The sequence below is a fragment of the Lycium barbarum genome, chromosome 8, assembly GCF_019175385.1.
Source record: "Lycium barbarum isolate Lr01 chromosome 8, ASM1917538v2, whole genome shotgun sequence".
NCBI lineage: Eukaryota > Viridiplantae > Streptophyta > Magnoliopsida > Solanales > Solanaceae > Lycium > Lycium barbarum.
This window is the reverse complement of record NC_083344.1, coordinates 121,051,124-121,072,081: the sequence shown is the minus strand read 5'-3', so window position 1 is coordinate 121,072,081 and position 20,958 is coordinate 121,051,124. Positions and strand designations below refer to the sequence as shown.

Genomic DNA, 20,958 nt, shown 5'->3' with positions numbered 1-20,958 from the left:
CCCATTTACCTCCCTCTTTCCCTTCTTCACCCATCACTACCACCATCAACACCACCACCCCACCACCTCCACCTTCACTCACTAACCGAGCAATTTTTACTTTGAAATGAAGTTGCAATTAGTTGCAGTAGATCAAAAAACAAAATGACTTTTAACATTTAATTGTTTTATCAACTAATGTAGCATTGAAGCGTAGTTGATTAATTAATCAGATATTGCATCAATAGTTTCTTTTGTACTACTATTCAGATGATACTAATATTGTTAATTGATAAAGTGGCTTTGTAAAGGAGGTCTTCACTCTCGATGCTCTATTGCTTGTTTCTCTTTTCGTTTTTTCCCTTGGTTGCTCTTGAACCCCTCTCTATATTCAGGAGAAGATGAGCAGAGGGAGTGAAGGTGGAGGTGATGGTGTGGTGGGTGAAGAGGGGGAAGAGGGGGAAGAGGGAAGTAAATGGATTGAGCGCTGAGGTGGTGTCCACCTCACTAACTTATCAGTATCACGTAAGATTTGGTGTTTACTTTGGATAATTTTAACGGAGAAGGGATATATTTAAACCCAAAATATAACGATAGGAATATATTTGGACTCAAAGTATAATGAAGGATATATTTGACCTTTTTCCAATAGTGCGGGGGTATATTTGGCCCTTTTCCGTTACATTTATGTTTGATGGAATAAATATGGAGTAGTACTTTCTACGTCCCAAAATAAGTCATAATTAATGGCAAAAAATAGATGTCCCAAAATAATATTCTGTTTGACCAAGTTTATAAAAATAGTTTATTTTAAAAAGTATTTTTAATTAAAAGCAGTTTGTGTTTGGCCAATTAATTTAAAAAGTACTTTTGAGCAGCAATTATAGCCTGTTTGGCCAAGCTTATAAAAACAGCTTACTTAAAGTACTTTTCAAAAAAGTATTTTTGGCTAAAAGCAGTTTGTGTTTGACCAATTAATTTAAAAAGTACTTTTGAGAAGCAATTAGTGTTTGGTCAAGTTTTTAAAAAGTGTTTCTACATGTATTTTTCTCAAAAGTTCTTTTCAAAAAAGTGCTTTGGGGCAAAAGTTATTTTTTTAACTTCTGAAAAACTGTTTCTACTACTCCTCAAAAGCACTTATTTTCACTAAAAACTTGACCAAACACCTCACTTTTTTTAAAATAAGCACTTGTTGAAAAAATAAGTATTTTTGGAGAAAAAATAAGCTTGGCCAAACAGACTATTAATATTTGGTCAAGCTTTTAAAAAGTGCTTCTAAGTGTATTTTTCTCAAAAGTACTTTTCAAAAAAGTGCTTTTGGCAAAAACTATTTTTTTAGCTTCTGAAAAACGGTTTCCGCTACTCTCCAAAAACACTTATTTTCTCCCAAAAGCTTGGTCAAACACCTCACTTTTTGGGGGAAAATAAGTACTTTTTGGGGGAAAATAAGTTTGGTCAAACATGCTATAAGTATCACATTAGAAATTAAGACAAAAATTAACAAGTATATTTAACTATGTCATCTTTAATATTTGCTCAATTCTTAAATAAAACATCTCCTATTGTATTTATTGATTTCTCAATATACTTGATATTTGCTAAAATAAGACTTAGTTTGGGACGGAGGGATATGTATTTTCTTTTTGCGGGCCGGAGATTTTTGACGTCCTACATGAAAGAAAATGATGTTTGCTTTTCTGTTTCTGGATTCTTGTTGCGACTATTTGCCTCTCAAATTGAAATATTCCTTTTACTTGTTGGCTTTTTCATGAAAGATAATCTTATGCATTTATAAGAGGGTGATCTATAATTATGCTTCATAACTTTTCAGAAACTCACTTCACTCTACGCTTAGAAGTTCACTACATGCATAACAGTTTTTACTTCATTATATATTTTCATGAAGCAAATGCAGTTGAACTGCTAGTTATTGGATGAGCTAGCTCACATAACCCGCTAATTGGTGATCCAATTTTGAAATTCATATCTTCAATTTGAAATCAGGAGATTTACCCCATATATTTTTGTAATGGATTCGTAATTACATTAAAATATGGATTTAGCTATGCTAAAGTTACATAATGTAAAAGAAGAGCAAGCTGGAATTAAGTAGAAAAAGATGCTATGTGTTGGATCTCTTTTTGCAAACATTTGATGTAAAATGGTCAAACTTGTCTGTCTCCTTTGTGTTCAATATTAAATGGAGTATTAACTAGTTCTAGCGGGGTCTGATTTGACACTCTGATAAGCTATTATGGCCAGTTTTTTATATTATAAACTTATTATATTTAATATTTTTATTACTATCTTTTTAAGCTGACAATTCCTTAAATTTATTTTGTCCATTGATTAAAAATATCTCAGAAGTCCCTCGCAACATGACCAAATGTCATTTGAGTATTATAGTGTTAGAGAAAAAAATGAGCAAGCATAAATATGATTTTTGAATGTTAAAGATCTGCTAACGTATCAGAGAAGCAAGGAATTGTTCTTTTTGTGTCTATATTTGCATAATAACCTTCAAAAAGAAAAACCTTGTAGGACAAGGTTAATCAATTGAGGTTGACCGTTGACCCATGCACATGATGTCGTATGCACTTTGCTCATGTACTGAGGATTTTTTCTTTCATACTGTAGTATAGTATTAAAAGGTAGAACTGTTTGTTACGTTACTTTGGCAATTCTTACCAAGTTGGACACAAGGCTGGCTCATCTTTTAATATGTCGGGTGAAACGTTGACATCATTTTTATGATCTTTCTTTATTTATTCGATAATCAATTACACTTGCTCTCCCTTTCGATTAAGTGTGTTTTTTTTCTTATGAATTCGTTTAGAAAAAGAGTACAACTTCCTAAATATGTTAAGTTTTAAACTCAAATCGTTTATGTATGGGGTGAAATCCGGACCAAGCAGGTGGACTAAGCTGAACTCAACGCGTCGTAGTTTTAGCTTGGTCAGATCCGAACCTACGATGGCGTTACCGGTCGTGGGCCGGGAACATCCTTGATGAACCACCATCCTTGGTATAACGAGTATCATTACTGTATCTGTGTGGCAAGAACTATTCCGTGACCGGACAACCAGTGGTGCCATTTCCTTAGGATCTTTTCTCCTCTGTCGCAATACACTTTCTAGCTGGTGTGCACTCACAACTAGATCTCGATGATGAGGTGGGAGACCACCGAGGGTGTGGTGAGTGCAAAGATCTTAACTGGAGGTATCAGGTTTGAAGTTATGGTAATGAAAATTCTTTTGGTAGGGAATATTACTTTCTTCTTTAATTTGACCTTACACGGTACAAATCTAAATTAGTTAGGATCCAAAATGAATACAGTACACCAAATGAGAAATCAAAACAAAGTAAACTGATATCACACACCATACTTAACTCTCTAGTTTTTGGTGAACAAGTTTCCCCTCACACTATTAATTATGACCGCATGAAACGGCTTTAAATACATTCAGTGAATAATCAGTCCTTGCTAGCAAAATGTCGAGGTCAATAGTTAATCCTACATAAAAGTTACAAAATCTTGTCACATTGAAATAACTGAGCTTTTGGTCATGATGTCAAGAAGAAGAAGCTAGCTCGTGGACAACCTGATTTATCAACTGGTCAAGCAATTGTTGTTCAAAATGAATGCATAAATCTTGCAAACCCTCAAACATGAAGCTTCCTCCACCACCTACCCAACAAGACGTTTTTACAGCTTCTTCTGCCAATCTACAAATTTCTCCAAGGGCTTTTACGTAATAATCAGCCTCTTTATTGATCTCTTTTGACTGAACGTTGCCAGTGCTTGCATAATTATTAAGGTACTCCAAAATAGTGAATTTTTGCTGCACTTTCCCTGTAACTTTCCCTGTATTATCTGCTGAATGTTACTCAAGAAAATGATTAGTTATTATATAATAGGAACTAAAGTAAAATCATGGCCCAAAAAGGATTAAAAGAACAAAAAAGGAAATGTGTCAACAGTTAGTACCCCGTTTGTATCATGGCCCATAAATTAGTATTAATGGAAGGATTATATCAATGCTGGAATTATTTCTTGGATGCTTGGTTTGACATATTATGAATTAAGTAGTATATATTGTATGCATTTTAGTTGTTTCAATCCATGTATATTACAAATAGTCACATTCCACATTTATCCCGCGTGATATACTAATTAAATAATTCCCACATAACTTACTTGAGTATTATTATTTATAAAGGAAAAGACAAATAACAACCAAACATTGTAAAAAAATGTGATGGATCTTATATGGAGCTTTACATCACCTTACCACACTAAACAAGCGACCCTACGTACAGTATAAGACTTTGAAAGTCTAGCAGAAGTTTGGCCAGATGTATTGAACATTCTTATATTTGGGAACATGGGATTAAGTTCATTAACAACTAATTATGTCATTTTTCATGCAATAAGTGTTCTTTTTCTTGGCAATTTCAGTTGCTACTAAAAGAACACGAATTCCCAATGAATTTCATTGGAATTTAACTCGTGAAAAATGTTTTCGTCAGTTTTTTTTTTTGGAAATTTGCGTTTTTTTTTTACTAGTGGTGTAAATAGTTTCATGAAAACTTGCCTGGCGTAGCAGTTTGAATATGTTGTGACCTTGTATCTTCCGAATTAAACAGAGGTTTTACTCTGTTCGACACGATACGTTTGCTTTTATTCCTCTGCTTCCTCACATTTTGTTTTCTACAAACATCTAATTTCCTACAGATACAAGACTTCTCAGGCTCAAGTTTTTCTTGATCAAACGTTAGGATTTCGCGAAAAGACACTGATGTTCTTACTCTTCTATGGTGAAATTTTTCAGCTAGATCTAATTGTGGCATGTAAGTTTCAAGAGAGCTGACTGATCTGCTTCGTAGAAACGAACCAAAAGTCCTTTGAACAGGTAATGACTCTAATCCCATTAACCTTGCCACAAGTCCTGGACTACTATTGACAACTTTCTGATCATCAGAAGAATGATCAAATTGTACAATTTTTGGTTCGGAAATAATAAATTGATCACAAGGGTGTGTTGGAAGGCTTCCACTGCAAAGAATTCGGCGAAGAATATTGCCCCAAAAACACTTAACTGAACCTCCATCATCCTTTGAAGTTTTAACCATGTTGCTTTTGCTTAGTGTGAGTGATGACTGTTTAGTGAAGGAAAAAAAAAAGTGGCATTAATTGGGAAAAAAGAAGTAGTATTTGATAGGAAATAATGAAAGGTACATGAAATTGGTATTTTCAGAGAGTTGAAAATTAAAGGTGTCTCCAAGAAGTCCCCCATTAGTAGATTTATTGGAAGCATAAGAACAGAAAGTTGGTACGGTGAAGACTTTTGGGTCATTGAGTTCACACAAGAAGTTTAGAAAATTCTTGGACCTGACAGTTGATTTCTTTATCCAATTCAATACCACAGGCTTACACACTTAATGGCTCTGTCCTTTTCTTCTTTTTCTTTTCATTTTTGCTTCCAACTTCCATGTAGACAGAAACAGAAGCAGAATTTGAAATTCATAAATTCTTTCAACACTTTCAAGTTAATATACAATAGTAATTAGGTTTACAGTATAAACAAAACTTACTGAATTCATGAACCAATAAGTTATATTGTAAATCCACCCTACACGTAGAACTTTTAAAAATTGTAGTGAGTTTGATACGATAACGTTTAAGAAATTAAGAACAGCCTACTAAATCAATGAATGAGATGTTCGGAATCTTAAGATATTACTTGCTGTAACGTGTCTGTGTTTTTGCAGTCAGCTAGCGGTAAAATGAATGCAGCCGAAGTTTTTGATTTTTGCTCTGTCCAGACAAGAGTTCTTAGTTCTTAACAACCTACCAACTTGGCTCCACATGCATCCAAAATTTTACATTCCACTTCAAAAGACAGAGGCTCCAATTCTTATAAAATGTCATGGATCGATATACTATAGTATTTCTTTCGGGTATATAATGCTTAAGCCTTTGTTCTTTCTATGACAATACAGTATATCCTATGGGGCTCATTTGAGTTAACTAATTTAAAACAGCTAGATGAACATAAAGTGTTTGAAAAATATTTTTAAATGTTGAAGCTGATTTTATAATAAGTAATTATGTATTTAGATGAAAGTGTTAAAACTAATAATAATTCATTAATGAATTTGGTAAGAATATACTGATAAGGACTTTTTCTATTAAAATGACCGAAATATCCTCAAAACTATTTTTAAAAACATGTAGATTAAAAAATACATAAAAATGAAGAATAACGAAATAAAAGTGAGAAATAATAAAAGATACGTTTTAGGAAGAGTAATTTGGAAAATACAAAAGATATTAGGGATAAATGTCATTTCCAAATCAAAAGTGCTTATAAGTTGTAAAAGCATCAGTTGGTAGGGCTGGGCATAAACTACCGAATCGGACCGCGAAGTTTGGTAATTCGGGATTGAGGAGTAAAATTTTAGAATACGGGATTCGAGTTTGGGTTTGATATGAAATATTAATACAGTTTGATATTCAACATTTCCCAAATACCGAATTATTTATTGAATAAAGGCCTGACCCTAATTATAACTCATATATCTAACACTAACAAGCCCATCAACAGACAATGGTCATCCTAAAAAGACCTTAGTCCTTAGTCCCAAAGATGGATTTCTGCAGTACCCTCACAAAGTTGAGTTTTTGGAATCATGAGAAGGTGGAGGGTATTTGGTGAAAAATGCTTCTTTTTTGGATAAACCTGAGGAAGAAGGCAAATAATTGGTACATTCAGTGGAATCTACATTGAGAATTAAATTGAAAGATTGAAAGATTGAAAGAGTAAAGAAGATAGATTATTAACAAAGTGATGAATATCCAAGTTACAGTTTTGCAAAGGTTGCTGAGGCCAAATGTTGGTTGCTGAGAAGAAGCAGAAGTCATTAATATTGTTATAAAATCATGAATACAAAGATGAGTCATTAAGTTTAATTTGTGTTTTTGAGTTTCTCGGTATTATGGTGGTGCATGTCATCTTTCCAGAGTACATCAGGCTTCAACTATTATGTTTTAAAATTATATATTGACGGGAAGATTTGGAATTTGTGTTTACAAGTTATGTTGTCCAACTTTAATACGGTATTACTGAATACCGTACCGAACATAAGTTTAATTTATCAATTACCAAATCAAACTTTTTTGGTTTGGTATTTGATATTTACTTTTAATTATCAAACCCGAAATTTTAAAATACCTAACGTCCACCCCTATCAGTTGGGGGTGCTTATGTGTTGCATCCCAAAACCTTGGTGAGACGGATCGATACTTGGTGTCTTAACCTGAACGAGCGAACCAACAACACAAGAATCATATAACATAACATTACTTCAAACCTTATCCCGTTCGTTCTGAAACTTAAATACAAATGTCCTGGCTTATCTTGAATTCCATAATGTCTTAAACTTTTTGCTTAACATGACTCGAATATTCCAAACCCGAGTGAGGCGGACCAACACTCAATTGGAGCGTGACATTAAGCTTATGTTTGATTTAAAGTTAACTTACAGGCACTTTTGATATTTACCAAATGGGCATATAAGCAAAAAACCGCTTATAAGCTAGTTTGACCAGCTTATAAGTTTAGTCAAACATCCTCACGACTATGTCTAATGATATATATATATATATATATATATATATATATATATGTGTGTGTGTGTGTGTGTGTGAGACTCAAATCACATATTTATGGTGAAAAATTCATTTATGTACAAATAATTTATCAAGGTTCAAAACCCACGAATTATAAATTTTGTCTCTGCCTTTAGTAATAGCATTAGTCAAATATTTATGTGTTTATTATATTATGATTACAGAAAAAAGATTAATTATATTTTATTAGAGATATAACTTTAATAAATTTATAATTAAGTTCTAAAAAGAAATTTAGAACGTAAAAAACTCTTGTGATCTTGAACTAAAAAGATTAAAGATGAGGTTGGGAACTTATCTATTCTTCCTTTTTTTCATAGATTTTACAAAATATCTCGGAGAGTAGCAGTTTGTATCTGAGTAATCAATTTTAAAAATATTTTTATTAATATTAGAGCATTGATTTGTACTTGGTCAAATTTCTAAAAGTGCTTTATAGAAAAAAAAATATTTTTAAAATTTTTAAAAATAACTTTTTCTACTACTCAAAAACATTTACTCCTTTATTTTTTAAAGCTAAGTTAAACACCTTAACTTCTAAAAATAAATTATTTTAATTTTCAAAAGCTTGACCAAAGAGATGAGCAAACTTTTGAATCCTGGAGACGTGATTAGAAGTACCGTAAAAATAGGAAAAGGAAAAGCTAACCAACTACTAAAATGTTTTTATAATATTGACATGTTCAGATATCAAGACTTGTGCCCATTATTTTTGATTGATCAACTTCGAAAGTCTTTTCGTTTTTGGTGAAAAACTTCGAAAGTCGAAGTTCTATCTTTGCTAAAAAAAAAGAAAGGGAAAGAAGTAACAGGACAAAGAAAGTCAAACAGAAACGTGAACAACTTTTTGTCTATTACTTACAACACGTAAAGCTGCAAAGTATTATCTAAAGTCGAATAAGATATACACATGGTCAGTGTCAATGTTATCGACAGCAACAACGGATTGGAGATTTGGAGTCGCGATAGGAGTGATTTATCTTTAAAGTTAAATTATTCACCTCTAGTTATCTTTATCATACACTTAGATACCGGAGCCCGTGTGTTACTTATTTTATTTTTATGCAATAATAAGACTCCTTCAACATATTTTATGATGTTTTTTCAAAATTACATGTGGAAAAATAAAAGTTGTTGGAGCAAGAGTTCAATAATTTGTGTTATAGTATATTTTCTTTGTTTTAAGTTATGTGACCTTTTTTTTTTTTTTTAAAGAAATGTGTTAATAATCATTTTAAACTGCTAATCAAACCTTAACCACCATTTCAAAACTGATTGAATTATAATTGCTTTTTAAAATCCGTAAACATCATTTGAACGATCATACCCCTGGACTAAAACGTGATAATCTTTAAAACTTCACATATATGTACTTGGAATGCAGGAACTATGGGAAACGTTTCTGGAGTAATATCAACACCGGTCATACTGAAAGAACTATTTATAAAATTTGAGACATGCAGTTCAAACTCTAGGCATTTATTATAAATCAGAATGTCTCATACATATGGTAATTATATGTCTCTATTGTATGATATAATACGAGCATATAATTACATGTGTGGTATTATTAGATACTCTTTCTATCTTTATTTTTACGCGAACTATCATAATTATGTATTTACTAATAAATTATATTGGCTATTTTGATGCTTTATAATTAGAAACTTAATACATTGGAAAATGCCTACTTATCTTAGTTTATTTTCAGAATATTAAACATTGCAATAAGACCAGAGTAATTTATTTCGTAAACACATTTAATTAGTTTTGTTACAATATTACGGTTAGTCCTGTTACCTAATTATACTTGTTTCTTCAGATATTATTCCTTATTCATCACAACTTCTAACCAGTTGTAACTTTTAAAAATTAAGTCTGTTAATAAAATATTCATTTCAAACTAAAAATTAATTTTAAAAAATAATTCTTGCCAATGTTTCTCTACCTATTGAACATATTAACTATAGAATACCTAAAAGATGCAAATCCAAATTGTCACTTAAATGTTTAAATGGGGCCCACCTTTGCATAGGAGTAATTTAAGAAGTGTGCAAATGAAGCGCGTGGCTTCAAAATTCAAGGCGGACCCACACTTTCACTAAAGTCACCTAGGCACTTAATTGTCCAAGATAGAAAAAATACATATATAAAACAATTGAGTACAATTTCTCCAAAACACAAAAAATATGAAATACCAAAACTACCCCTCCGTGCAAGCGGGCATGTCGACGATCCTTGCTTTTAACCCACTCTTCTATTAAGTAGAAACTAGTATATACTACCTTTGTTTCAATTTATGTGAATCTATTTCCTTATTAGTCCGCGCAAAAAAAAATGCCCCCTTTCTATATTTGAAAATAATTTACCTTTATTCAATAATTTATAGCGACACAAAATAGATGTGACTCATTTAATACCACAAGTTTAAAAGTCTTCCCTTCTTTCTTAAACTCCGTGTTCAGTCAAATGAGTTCACATAAATTGAAACAGAGGGAGTATATATTAGTCCGTTTAAAAAAAATTATTTTAAATTTAGAAATAATTAATTATAATTTTCAAATTATTCTTGATGTATTTTTTATAGTCAAACAAGCATTATAATATGTTTAATTAGGGCCGTACGTTTTATAATCACACAAATAATATGTTGGTGAAAATGCATTTACTTTGAAAAATAAAATGGCTTTCAAATTGAACCGCAAATATCTCTGTCTCTTTTTAATAAGATTAAAACTTATTGTAGCAAAATCTTCACTGATCTTCATACCCTTGACTTGTTCATCCCCACCATACAACAATCCGATAACGTCATTCGACTCGAACACAAGTTATTGTGTCTAACAACAAAGCACACATTTAATAAAATAAACCTATCTTTTCTTCTCAATGCCAACTTCGATTTTTTTATGCTCTATACAATATTTTTCACCTACAATTACAAGATGTATAGTGACACATATTTATAGGCGTGCCAAACCTTTCATAGAATAAATGGAAAAGGGCCAAATATACCTCTTATTATACTTCAAGTCTAAATATACTTTTACCGTTATATTATTGATTTATGTATACCCCTCTTACGTTAAAGTTGTCCAAGGTGAACAATCAATAACATATCAAAACTGAAAACTCAAGGAGGTGGACACCGAAGAGATAAAGGGGACACCACTGAAAGAGATAAAAGCTTAATGGGGTCTATAGCCACCCGTGGAAGGTGTGCCAGGATGACAAGAATTGTGCCAGGATGACAAGAATAAAGAAGGCATTAATTAACAATAAGATGGTATTAACAATAAGATGGTGAGGGGGTATGCCACGTGTGTACAATTTACCGAGTTATCAACACCATATCAAACCTAATGTCCACTTTAAATAATTTTAATGGAGGAGGGTATATTCGAATTCAAAGTATAACTGTAAAAATATACTTGAATCTAAAATATAACGAGGGATATATTTAGCCTTTTTCGATAGTACGGGGTATATTTGACCCTTTGCCGTTTAAAGAATGTCTCGTGCCGATAATAAGGAAAAAAGAAAAGTAAAAGGGTGACGATAATCAATTGCTGACTTGTTTTAAATCCACCTAGAATTGCGTGCCACGATAGTCATTTTTTTGGCCCTTTCATTTCTACTACTACTTCTTTCTTTGTTCATTTGCCGTATTACTTATTTTCTCAGCACAAGAGTTATTAGATTTTTATCTTTGCTTAATCTCCATTAAAGTTCCAAATCATCCGAAACTCAGGTGCACAGGATTTGTATGATCTTAATGGTGTATTTATTTTCATTTTAGCATTTTGTTAGTAGTTATTTTGCTTCAGAGTGGATCAGATTAACATAAATGTATAATTTACTTTTGAGTTCCTTTTTGATTTGGTTTTCGAAAAAATGGAATAGATAAGAAAAAGGGTCAAGATTCTTTTGTTTTTCTAATAACAGTTGTGTTCGGGTCAGCTTGCGAACATGTCGACTAATTAATTACATGGGTACCTGCAAAAAGGGGTCAAGATTTGAACTTTGATAGTTTGTTACTATTTTCTTTGTGGGGGAAGGGGAGGGATAGATGCAGAAGAAAAATTTACTTAATAAGTACTACTAATTTTTAGTTCAAAACACTTTGAATCTTTGATTGGTAAAAAAACTAAGGTATTTGTAGAATCTGGAAATTTGGCCATTGATTATGTGACTTTTAAGATATTTAGACTATACATGTTTGATCTCTGTTTCATAATCATTTGTTTTATGCTTTTGCTTGGAAGCTGATTTAGTTAGACTATTAGTGTGATTTTTGCCCTATGAAATAAACTATATCCTTGCAAATCATTTAGTAACATTAAATAGTTGTTAAATTTAATCGCCATTCTCAAGTCTATCCCATTGTAACCCTTAGTTAGTCCTGCCGTGATTTGTTTTGTGAAGGATTTATATTAGGAAGGATGTGTACAACAAAGCGAATAGCTCTTTTAGGTAAGTCATTTGAATGAGGAGTAACATTGACCATGGTGCAGGGAAAATGAAAGAGGCGAAAAGCTCCTATTTTGATATGCCAGCATTGGATGTTTCTGTTGCATTTCCTCAAGCAACTCCAGCCTCCAACTTTCCTCCATGCAGTAAGATTGATACCTGCTTCCATTTTTAATTTTACTTTGTTATTTACTCAAATATATAGAGTCTCCACTCTTTTCAAGAATGCAATAAATTGCTTGATGTGCTTATTTGTAAGCATTTGATTGAAGCCATTCAACATTTTGCCAGGTTGCACTTTTACTATTTTTTTATGGGGTTACAGTTGCCTTGCACCTTAGAGGACGAAACTTTGTTGCTTACTATCTGGTTTAAGCTGAGTTGAAATATTCACTTGGGATCAGCATTGGAAAAGATTACTTCTGTAGCGTCCTAATACTGGAAGGTCATTGTGTATTGTGCTGACTGTAATTTCAACTTTACAGCTTCAGACTATTATCAGTTTGACGATCTGTTGACTCCTGAGGAGCAAGCCGTCAGAATGAAAGTGAGGGAATGCATGGAGAAAGAGGTTGCTCCGATAATGACGAAGGTATTTCTCTTGTTCTCTGTATTTGTTGAATATGCTGCTATCTTTTTGGATTCCATTGTTACACTAATTGCTAATGTTGAGAAAGAAAGCAGAGATTTATTTTTAATGCTTCAAGTCTCAAATCTTCTGACAACCTTTTTAATGTTTTTGAATAGTACTGGGAGAAGGCAGAGTTTCCTTTTGAAGTTGTTCCAAAACTTGGTGCTTTGCACATTGCTGGTGGAACTATCAAGGTGTTTTAAGAGCTTGACAAATTTATATATCTTATCACTTTGAGTGTCCATGAGGAGTCTACTTACTTTTGTCTTCAGGGGTATGGTTGTCCAGGTTTCTCAATAACTGGAAGTGCTGTTGCTGCAGCAGAAGTTGCCAGAGTTGATGCAAGTTGCTCTACATTCATTTTGGTGCATTCATCTTTAGCAATGCTCACTATTGGTAAGTCTTGTTAATTTTTGAAATTGATTGCCTGGTAGACTTTTTGCTTCTTTTAAAATATAGGTATCGTTGACACATTGTTTTCCATAGAAGTATTGCGATATTTATCTGTGTTTTTTTGGTGGGAGATGTTCTTTACTTTAGATAATGAAAGAATTCCATTGCTTCTAACTCAGTGAAATAGACCTCTCTGAGATATATGCTTTATGTCGATATGAAGTGAACTAATTACACCTTGTTGGTCTGTCAAGAATAGGGCTCTGTGGGTCGGAAATGCAAAAGCAAAAGTACTTACCATCATTGGCTGAACTTAAAACTATAGCTTGTTGGGTGAGAACTTTTTGTTTTGATTATTTCTTTAGAATTTGTATCTGTGGTTACCGAATATAAGTTTGTAATCTATGTCTCTTTGGAATTAGGGTCTAACTGAGCCCAACAATGGAAGTGATGCAAGTGGGCTAGGAACAACTGCCAGAAAGGTCTAGATTCTGAATATTAACTTCAAGTTTTAATTCATATGCTATTCTGAATTGATTTCCTTTTTTATTTAGGCATGTTTGCTGAATATTCTTCTGCAAAATCTGTTATCTTCGTGATTTTAAATGATAGGTTGAAGGAGGTTGGATCCTTGAAGGTCAAAAGCGTTGGATAGGAAACAGCACTTTTGCCGATATTCTGGTTATTTTTGCTAGAAATACATCCACAAACCAGATAAATGGGTAAGTAACAATATACTGCTTCTATAGGATCTTCTTTAGCACCATCTTTTCACCAGTTACTTTGGTAACTTAGGATCATGCACTAGTTGATCTACTGAAGTCTGCTATTTCTTCAGCTTTCACTAGCTTGATATTTTCAGTATCAGTTTTAGATAAATGATGTGTTCTGTATGGATATTTATACCTTCTAGTGATTGGTTTAAAACTTGCTCGATAGCCATTATTGATATAGGAGTATGACTCTATGTCATAGTTATATAAATAAAGTGAATCTTAACCATCTTAGTTTATTTCTCACAATTGGTTTTTGCCTTTTTCTCAGTTTCATAGTAAAGAAGGATGCTCCAGGACTGCAAGCTACTAAAATAGAAAACAAAATTGGACTACGGATTGTTCAAAATGGAGACATTCTCTTAAAGAAAGTGTTTGTACCTGATGTGGATAGACTACCTGGTGTCAATTCTTTCCAGGACACAAACAAGGTATGGCAATATGAATGGGTATTCTATTTGTTATCGATGTTCAATCATGATCTGTGTGGATAGTTGTTCATTCATCAACCTTTAGCTAAACAATTTTCCTTCTGTGAGGAAAGAAAGTGCCCAACAGAGTGAAATTTACACATTCCTTTCCAATTGAACAAAACGAAATGTAATTTCTCAGTTTTTCTTGATTGGACACTCTATTGCAATACACGCCACCATTTCCCTTCCCTTCAAAAATTATAAAGTAGGAAAAGAATAAGGATAGCTGATTCTTCTTTCAATTTCTTACATTTTTCAGTCTCGAATTAATTTTTGTCTGCGCTTTTGTGTGCTCTCTCTACCTTTCCTGGTTGCATAGGAACATTGGAAAGTTTCACAGGCATAGTGCAAAGCTCCTTGTACTGCAATTGTCATTTTTGTTTTATGATTGCACAATTGGTATCGTTAAAGTCTGTTGTAGATCCTTTTTATCATGCCAAAGGACATTTTACATGCCACAAATGGTGCACCTCAGCTTTGTTGCAAATTGCAATTTGCTTCAAGCAAAAGACAATCTATTGGATTTTATCAGTTTAAGTCGGTTAGCTCACAAGCCATTGTCCAGCTAGGGTTCACCTACAGGTTCATAAAGAGGGGAGAAAACAAAAGAAGAAAAGAAACATAAAGCAGGAGAAAAAGGAAATGCTGAGTCTTAAGGATGGTACAAAATCTACTTTGGACTTGCTGAATGCTGAAGATTTTAATGTAAAGCTCAAACCATTACCAACCAATTATATGAGAGACCTGCTAAGCTAGCCTTTCTTACATCCGCTCACATCGATTTTCTCCACTCTCAATGTTGCTCGCATCTTGTTCCCTTTTGTTTTCACGTGTTTTAGTCAACTGTAATTTTTCTTTAATGTCGTCAGTTTGATATTGCTGATTGGTTTCAAGTAGCAGATTTTTTGTTAAATTATTATACTCTTTGCTTGAACAGGTGCTTGCTGTATCACGTGTCATGGTTGCATGGCAGCCTATTGGCATTACAATGGGTGTTTATGATATGTGTCACAGGTAACAATACATAACCTCATCAATTTTTATTCATCATAAAATATATGTTAGTTCTTTTAAGCTCTTTACCATATGGCTGACTGTAAGAATTTGTATGAGCTTTCCATAATCCCTTCTCTTTTGTCAATCTTATTCAAGAGTTCCCTCTTTCAGCATTTCGCGTTGGCTAATTTCTTTGTGAACCTCAAGGTACTTGCAGGAGAGGAAGCAGTTTGGAGCTCCATTAGCTGCTTTCCAGATCAACCAACAGAAACTGGTCCAGATGTTGAGCAACATTCAGGCAATGCTTCTTGTTGGTTGGCGGCTTTGCAAGCTGTATGAGAGTGGTAAAATGACTCCTGGTCATGCAAGCTTGGGGAAAGTAAGACCTTTTCTTCATATTTATAAAATGTTGTTACATGCCTTTTTGGACTGATAACCAAATTGTTTGTTCCAGTCATGGATTACCTTGAGGGCAAGAGAGACTGTTGCTCTCGGTCGGGAATTACTAGGTGGCAATGGAATCTTGGCTGACTTTCAAGTCGCAAAGGTTTGTTAACAATACCCGATGCTTCCTTCCCGATGACGTTTTTAAATCATGTATAGATACCATTTTACGCTTGCAGCTTAACATATTATGGTCTGATGCTTTCCGTTTCTATCTTGATGTGTAGGCATTTTGCGATTTGGAGCCCATTTATACATATGAAGGTACTTATGACATCAACACGTTGGTAACAGGTAGAGAAGTTACTGGTTTGGCCAGTTTCAAGACTGCACCTTTAAGGCAAAAGAGTCGCCTGTGACGATTTTCCTCTTCTCCAGGGAGTATTCTGCTTTGATTAATATCAATTGTAAACTAGAATACTTCTACTCAGAGAAAATAGTACTTTAAGAATTTAAGTTCATTAATAATAGTAAAGTTAGAATAACACATATTGTAATAATAGCAACATATCATATGATTCAACTTTGTTTTATTCTAGAAAAATATGATAATGGGAAATTGGCAATTAGCTGCTAAAATTTCTTTCTTGGCATTCAGTGTGTTGCTTGATATAAAGGATTTACTAGTACTTGTGACATATGTCGATTTCCTTGATTGTGAATATGTCAATATTTGGTCCAAACTTCTTTGTTCTGGCAACTCCACTTAAATTTATCCTTGATTGTGAATATGTCAATATTTGGTCCAAACTTCTTTGTTCTGGCAACTCCACTTAAATTTATCAGATGAAAGGAGGCTATATGCATAATTAAGTTGGTGAATATTGAGAATTCAATTTTTTGGCAAATGATCTAAACCACTTGTCTAGAAAAATTTACTTCAGTACTGCTCTGTATAATTTAATATGGTACTCTGCTAACATCAAAATGTAGCACATATCAATATGTCGAAGGGTTAGTTCAGCCGAGTTGAAGTCTTCTTGCTCAAACTTAAGGAGTCTCTTCTATTGAAAGCACTTTTTGTTAAATAAAAGTTACTTTGAGGGTAACAATTTATGTTTGAGTTAATGGTGAAAAACACACCTGAATCATCGCTTTTTCGTGAGTTCTCTACCTGATCTATTAGGTGTGCGTATTTTCTATCTGAACTGTACACCAACTATTTATCAAAAACATATCTCAATTATTAGTTACCTCAACTATTAGTTGTTTCCTTTTCCTCCTGAATAGTTGATATAGGAAAATGGAACAACTGATAGTTGAGGTGTGTCTTGATAAATAGTTAGTGATAGTTCAGGTAGAAAACTCACATAACTAATAGGTCAGGTAGGAAATTCACGAAAAAGTGATAGTTCAAGTATGTTTTCGATCATTATAATTGAAGAAAAGATGAGCTTATGTTCGGGATTCAAAATTATCTTTACCATTTAGATCGAGGAACATGATATTAGGAACCCATAAAAAAAGAAAAAACGCATTTTCAAACTATTCGGTCCACAAAATGCCGCAGCAAAACAGAGCTATGTCCTTTCTTGTGAGTTTTATTTTTATTGTTGTTAAGTGGCTGCTTCCTTTGTCTTCTTGTATAACAACCAAACATATGGTTAAAGACAGAATGCTCTTAATACAACAAATCAAATTAAAAGCACTGAATAAAAACTAATCCCACATTATTAATACATCCTAGTATTTTTTCTATACACTCTACCAAACGGTTAGCGGTAGTGCTTATGATTACTTTCAAAAAGCATAAGCTTTTTGCTTCAGCTGTCTGTTGCTCGGCAGTGCTTATCAGTAATCATAAGTTCACATTCTCTTTGTTTACTCATTTTACTCTGTTTCTACATTCTTTTTACTAGGGGGAAAAAACTTTATTGCTTAGAAGTGTACTTTACATGATTGTGTTTATCTTAACCGAGGGGGTATTTGTCTTTCCGCAAATACGGTTAGGAAAAGACCAAGACAATAAATAAACACACAGTGCCAAAAAAGCAAAGCCACAAAAATATACAAGTTTAGTCTTATTACTCTTATAATTTGTGACATGAGGTCATTCACTATGAAATACCTAATAGAATATTCGTAAACGGTTTTTAGAGCCTGTTTGGATTGGTTTATTTTAGATATTTTTAAGCCAAAATAGCTTTTAAACACGTGTTTTTAAGCCAAATCAACAAAAATAAGTCAAAAGCAATAAGCTAGAATTTCTAACTTATGACTTTTAGCTTATAAGTCAAAAGTCATAAATCCATCCAAACAGGCTCTTAAAGTTTCACGCTAACTATTACACAAGCTTGGCTTCCTATAGAAACTAGGACAACAACATTTTTGAAAGTCTCAAATTATGTAGCTCAGATTCTTCGAAAATGTAGTCGCGTTTGTATCGAATTCTTTAAAAATACATTATTTCTGATCCTACACACGCCTAACTGCATCTTTAAGAGTTGGATTCTCCGGAACTTCCAAAAAGCACTGCTTCCAAAAAATTCAACACGAACACAACTGACATTTTCGAAAAGTCCGAGCAACATACAACTGAAAGCAAATTTAAACTCGCTAATTAGTTTCTAAAAAGTCACAAAATTATTCCTAATTTACCAACCATTTGAAGCTTCATTTTGCTGCCTCTCAGCTTCTCTTTGCATTCCCATCATCCTCAACCTCAATTGAAGCTGAGCGGCAGCAGTCAAAAACCTCAAACTTTGCAAAGGACTAAGTACTCCCACAACTCTTTCAGCTGTTCTTGTCCTTAACCTATCAGCAGCCATCACAACATTCTCCATAGCTGACTTTAGTGTATCTATGTTCTCATCCTCATCTGTGATCTCTACGGTTATACCGTCAGTGTATAGAAGTTGCATCCCTACTCGTCGTGCCCGTTCCACCAACGGTGGGGCCGCCACGCTCTCTTGAATTTTCGCCAACTCTTCCGTCAGGGACCTTTCTTGAACCTTCGTCTCGTGTCTCAGCCTGTTGAGTTTGTGGACTTGATTTCCACTCAAATCGCTTATGGAATCAGTTACCTGTTGTTGAAGATATAATCAAGTAAATAAACGTGTACATTCATCTAACTGATTAAGTTTTTAAATAATATGATTACAATTTATTGAGCTAAGTCTCATTCCCACCAATTATATATAAATAAAATATACTGCCTCTATTCCAACTTATTTAATGAATTTTAACTCTGGGATGAAATGTAACAAAGATTTTTTAAAAAAATTTATGATCTAAAATAAATTATAGATATACTTGTGACTAAAATTTATTATAATATTATATTTAAAGTTAAATCGTTTTTAAATATACACCAAGTTTTAAAAACACAGAGTGTCATCCTTTTTTAATAGCCTAAAAAAAAGTTACTTACATCGAGACGAAAAAAATATGTGTTCAACTTGCACGTGAGGGGCATGTTAAAGCGATTGCTTGCACCGCTTGGCTATTTTGAGGCCCCTCTTTAAATTCTATCCCGAATTAGTCCTGTGGGTATATTTCATACTTTAAGAGAAGTTGAATGATTTTTTCTTTTCTAGATACAAATATGACCCGTTAAGATAACAAATACAGAGTTTAAATAAAGGCCTAAGAAATCATTTGTGCAAATGCACCATGTAGAATAAATAAATGATTAAGTAAATAAATGTATACTCTTCCAAATGGGTTAAATTTTTAGATAAAGATGATGACAAAATTCAACATTACCAGAGTGAAAGCTAAACCGGGTTTGAACCCGGTAATCCAGAGGAAGCTCCTCTCAAGTGGAGTGAACCAAGTAGGTGAGAAAACCCGAAAAACATTCCTATGAGACATTCTTGATTTTTCTTCATAGTATTCTTGATAATGAGCTAAGACTCTTGTAATAAGGTCTCTCATAATACCCTCTTGTGACTCTACATCAAAAGTGTCCTGTGCAACAATAAGTTCATCCAAAATTTGGTCTTGCCTAATTAGCCAACCTTCGAGAAAAAGCTCAAATGAATTATCATCATAGCTACTTCTATATGATCCAGCTGGCATCTTTTATTTCTTTTAGCGGAAAAAAGAAAGAGAAGCAGAGATGAGAAGAAAGGGAAAGGAATAAATTGGAGAAATTAAAGTGTGTGCATGTATGTATTAAAAAGGAGAGGGTTCGGGTTTGCTTTTGCTTGGTGGAAAAGGATTCTGTGGATGCTTCAAGACTAAGGCTAATAAACATGGTAACTGAATATATAGGTTTAGTAAAGAGTAACAAAGGACATTATGAAGAAATAGTTGAATTTTTCTAAAAGCATATATTTTACTTTAAATTTCACTGTCGTTGTCAAAAAAGAAAAAGAAAAAGAAAAGAAGAATAGTGCAGTAATGGCGTACAATTAACGTGGAACAACCTCTACTTAATGTTGTCTTATCTATAAGCCAATAAGTATTCACTAGGGCTATCAAATGGTTGAATTGTGTCAAATTTGGATTTAATTGAAATATCTGTTGTCACTAAACAGTCATGACAAATGACACACCAAAAAAACAAAAGAGGCGTCTTTTTCTATAGAGAGTGGAGAAAAGAAAATACACAACAAGCCAAACAGAGTTTAATTCAAGAACATGGGTGCACTACTAAAGCATTAAGTGAGAATTGATCCTTATTTCTTTTGGTAAATAACTAAGCTTTTAATCAAATGTATCATTAAGATCTTTTTGTAGCCTGAGTACCATCAGGTAATATTAGATCAATTTTAAAAAAATATGTACATTGAAAGACCGTTGGTTCACGTCCCCCAAAATTTGTACATAAATTCGCCCCTGATTTACAGGGTGAACACTGTCTGCAAAAAATTACATTGTATATGTAGCGTAAATTTTCTGTATTTATGTATATATATTAACTTTTGAATACCTGAACAAATGCAAAAGGTTAGCTCAAGTGTTCCAGGGTATTCAAAATTATCTCTAGCGTCCTAGGTTCGATTCCTAGGAACAACATTGTTTTTTATATTTAACTTTTGTTGTTTCTTACGAACCCCTGAGTGAAAATCCGCCATTGCCTGAAACCAAAGTAAAAAGAATGTTTTTTTTTAAAAAAATTAATAGTGAGAAAGTGATAAAAAAAGGTATTCCTTCTCTTTA

General features: G+C 33.2%; 3 protein-coding genes across 3 annotated transcripts; 1 reads left to right on the top strand and 2 right to left on the bottom strand.

Moving 5' to 3' along the window:
- Positions 1-2,871: 2,871 nt before the first annotated feature.
- LOC132606997 (uncharacterized) lies at positions 2,872-5,477 on the bottom strand. Its single transcript, XM_060320782.1, has one exon. It carries the CDS (start codon positions 5,110-5,112, stop codon positions 4,561-4,563), a length of 552 nt encoding a protein of 183 aa, XP_060176765.1. The 5' UTR covers positions 5,113-5,477; the 3' UTR covers positions 2,872-4,560.
- A 5,756-nt stretch (positions 5,478-11,233) lies between these two features.
- Positions 11,234-16,431, top strand: LOC132606996 (acyl-coenzyme A oxidase 4, peroxisomal-like). Its single transcript, XM_060320781.1, has 13 exons — positions 11,234-11,423; positions 12,187-12,288; positions 12,628-12,734; positions 12,890-12,967; positions 13,046-13,169; positions 13,426-13,499; positions 13,589-13,648; positions 13,779-13,888; positions 14,211-14,370; positions 15,350-15,426; positions 15,616-15,787; positions 15,863-15,955; positions 16,080-16,431. The coding sequence occupies exons 2-13, from the start codon at positions 12,192-12,194 to the stop codon at positions 16,209-16,211; spliced, it is 1,284 nt and encodes a 427-aa protein (XP_060176764.1). The 5' UTR covers positions 11,234-11,423; positions 12,187-12,191; the 3' UTR covers positions 16,212-16,431.
- A 1,661-nt stretch (positions 16,432-18,092) lies between these two features.
- On the bottom strand, positions 18,093-20,047 carry LOC132606995 (protein ZW2-like). The gene is made up of 2 exons (XM_060320780.1): positions 19,558-20,047; positions 18,093-18,875 (listed from the first exon to the last, which is right to left on the bottom strand). The coding sequence occupies exons 1-2, from the start codon at positions 19,870-19,872 to the stop codon at positions 18,447-18,449; spliced, it is 744 nt and encodes a 247-aa protein (XP_060176763.1). The 5' UTR covers positions 19,873-20,047; the 3' UTR covers positions 18,093-18,446.
- Positions 20,048-20,958: the final 911 nt, after the last annotated feature.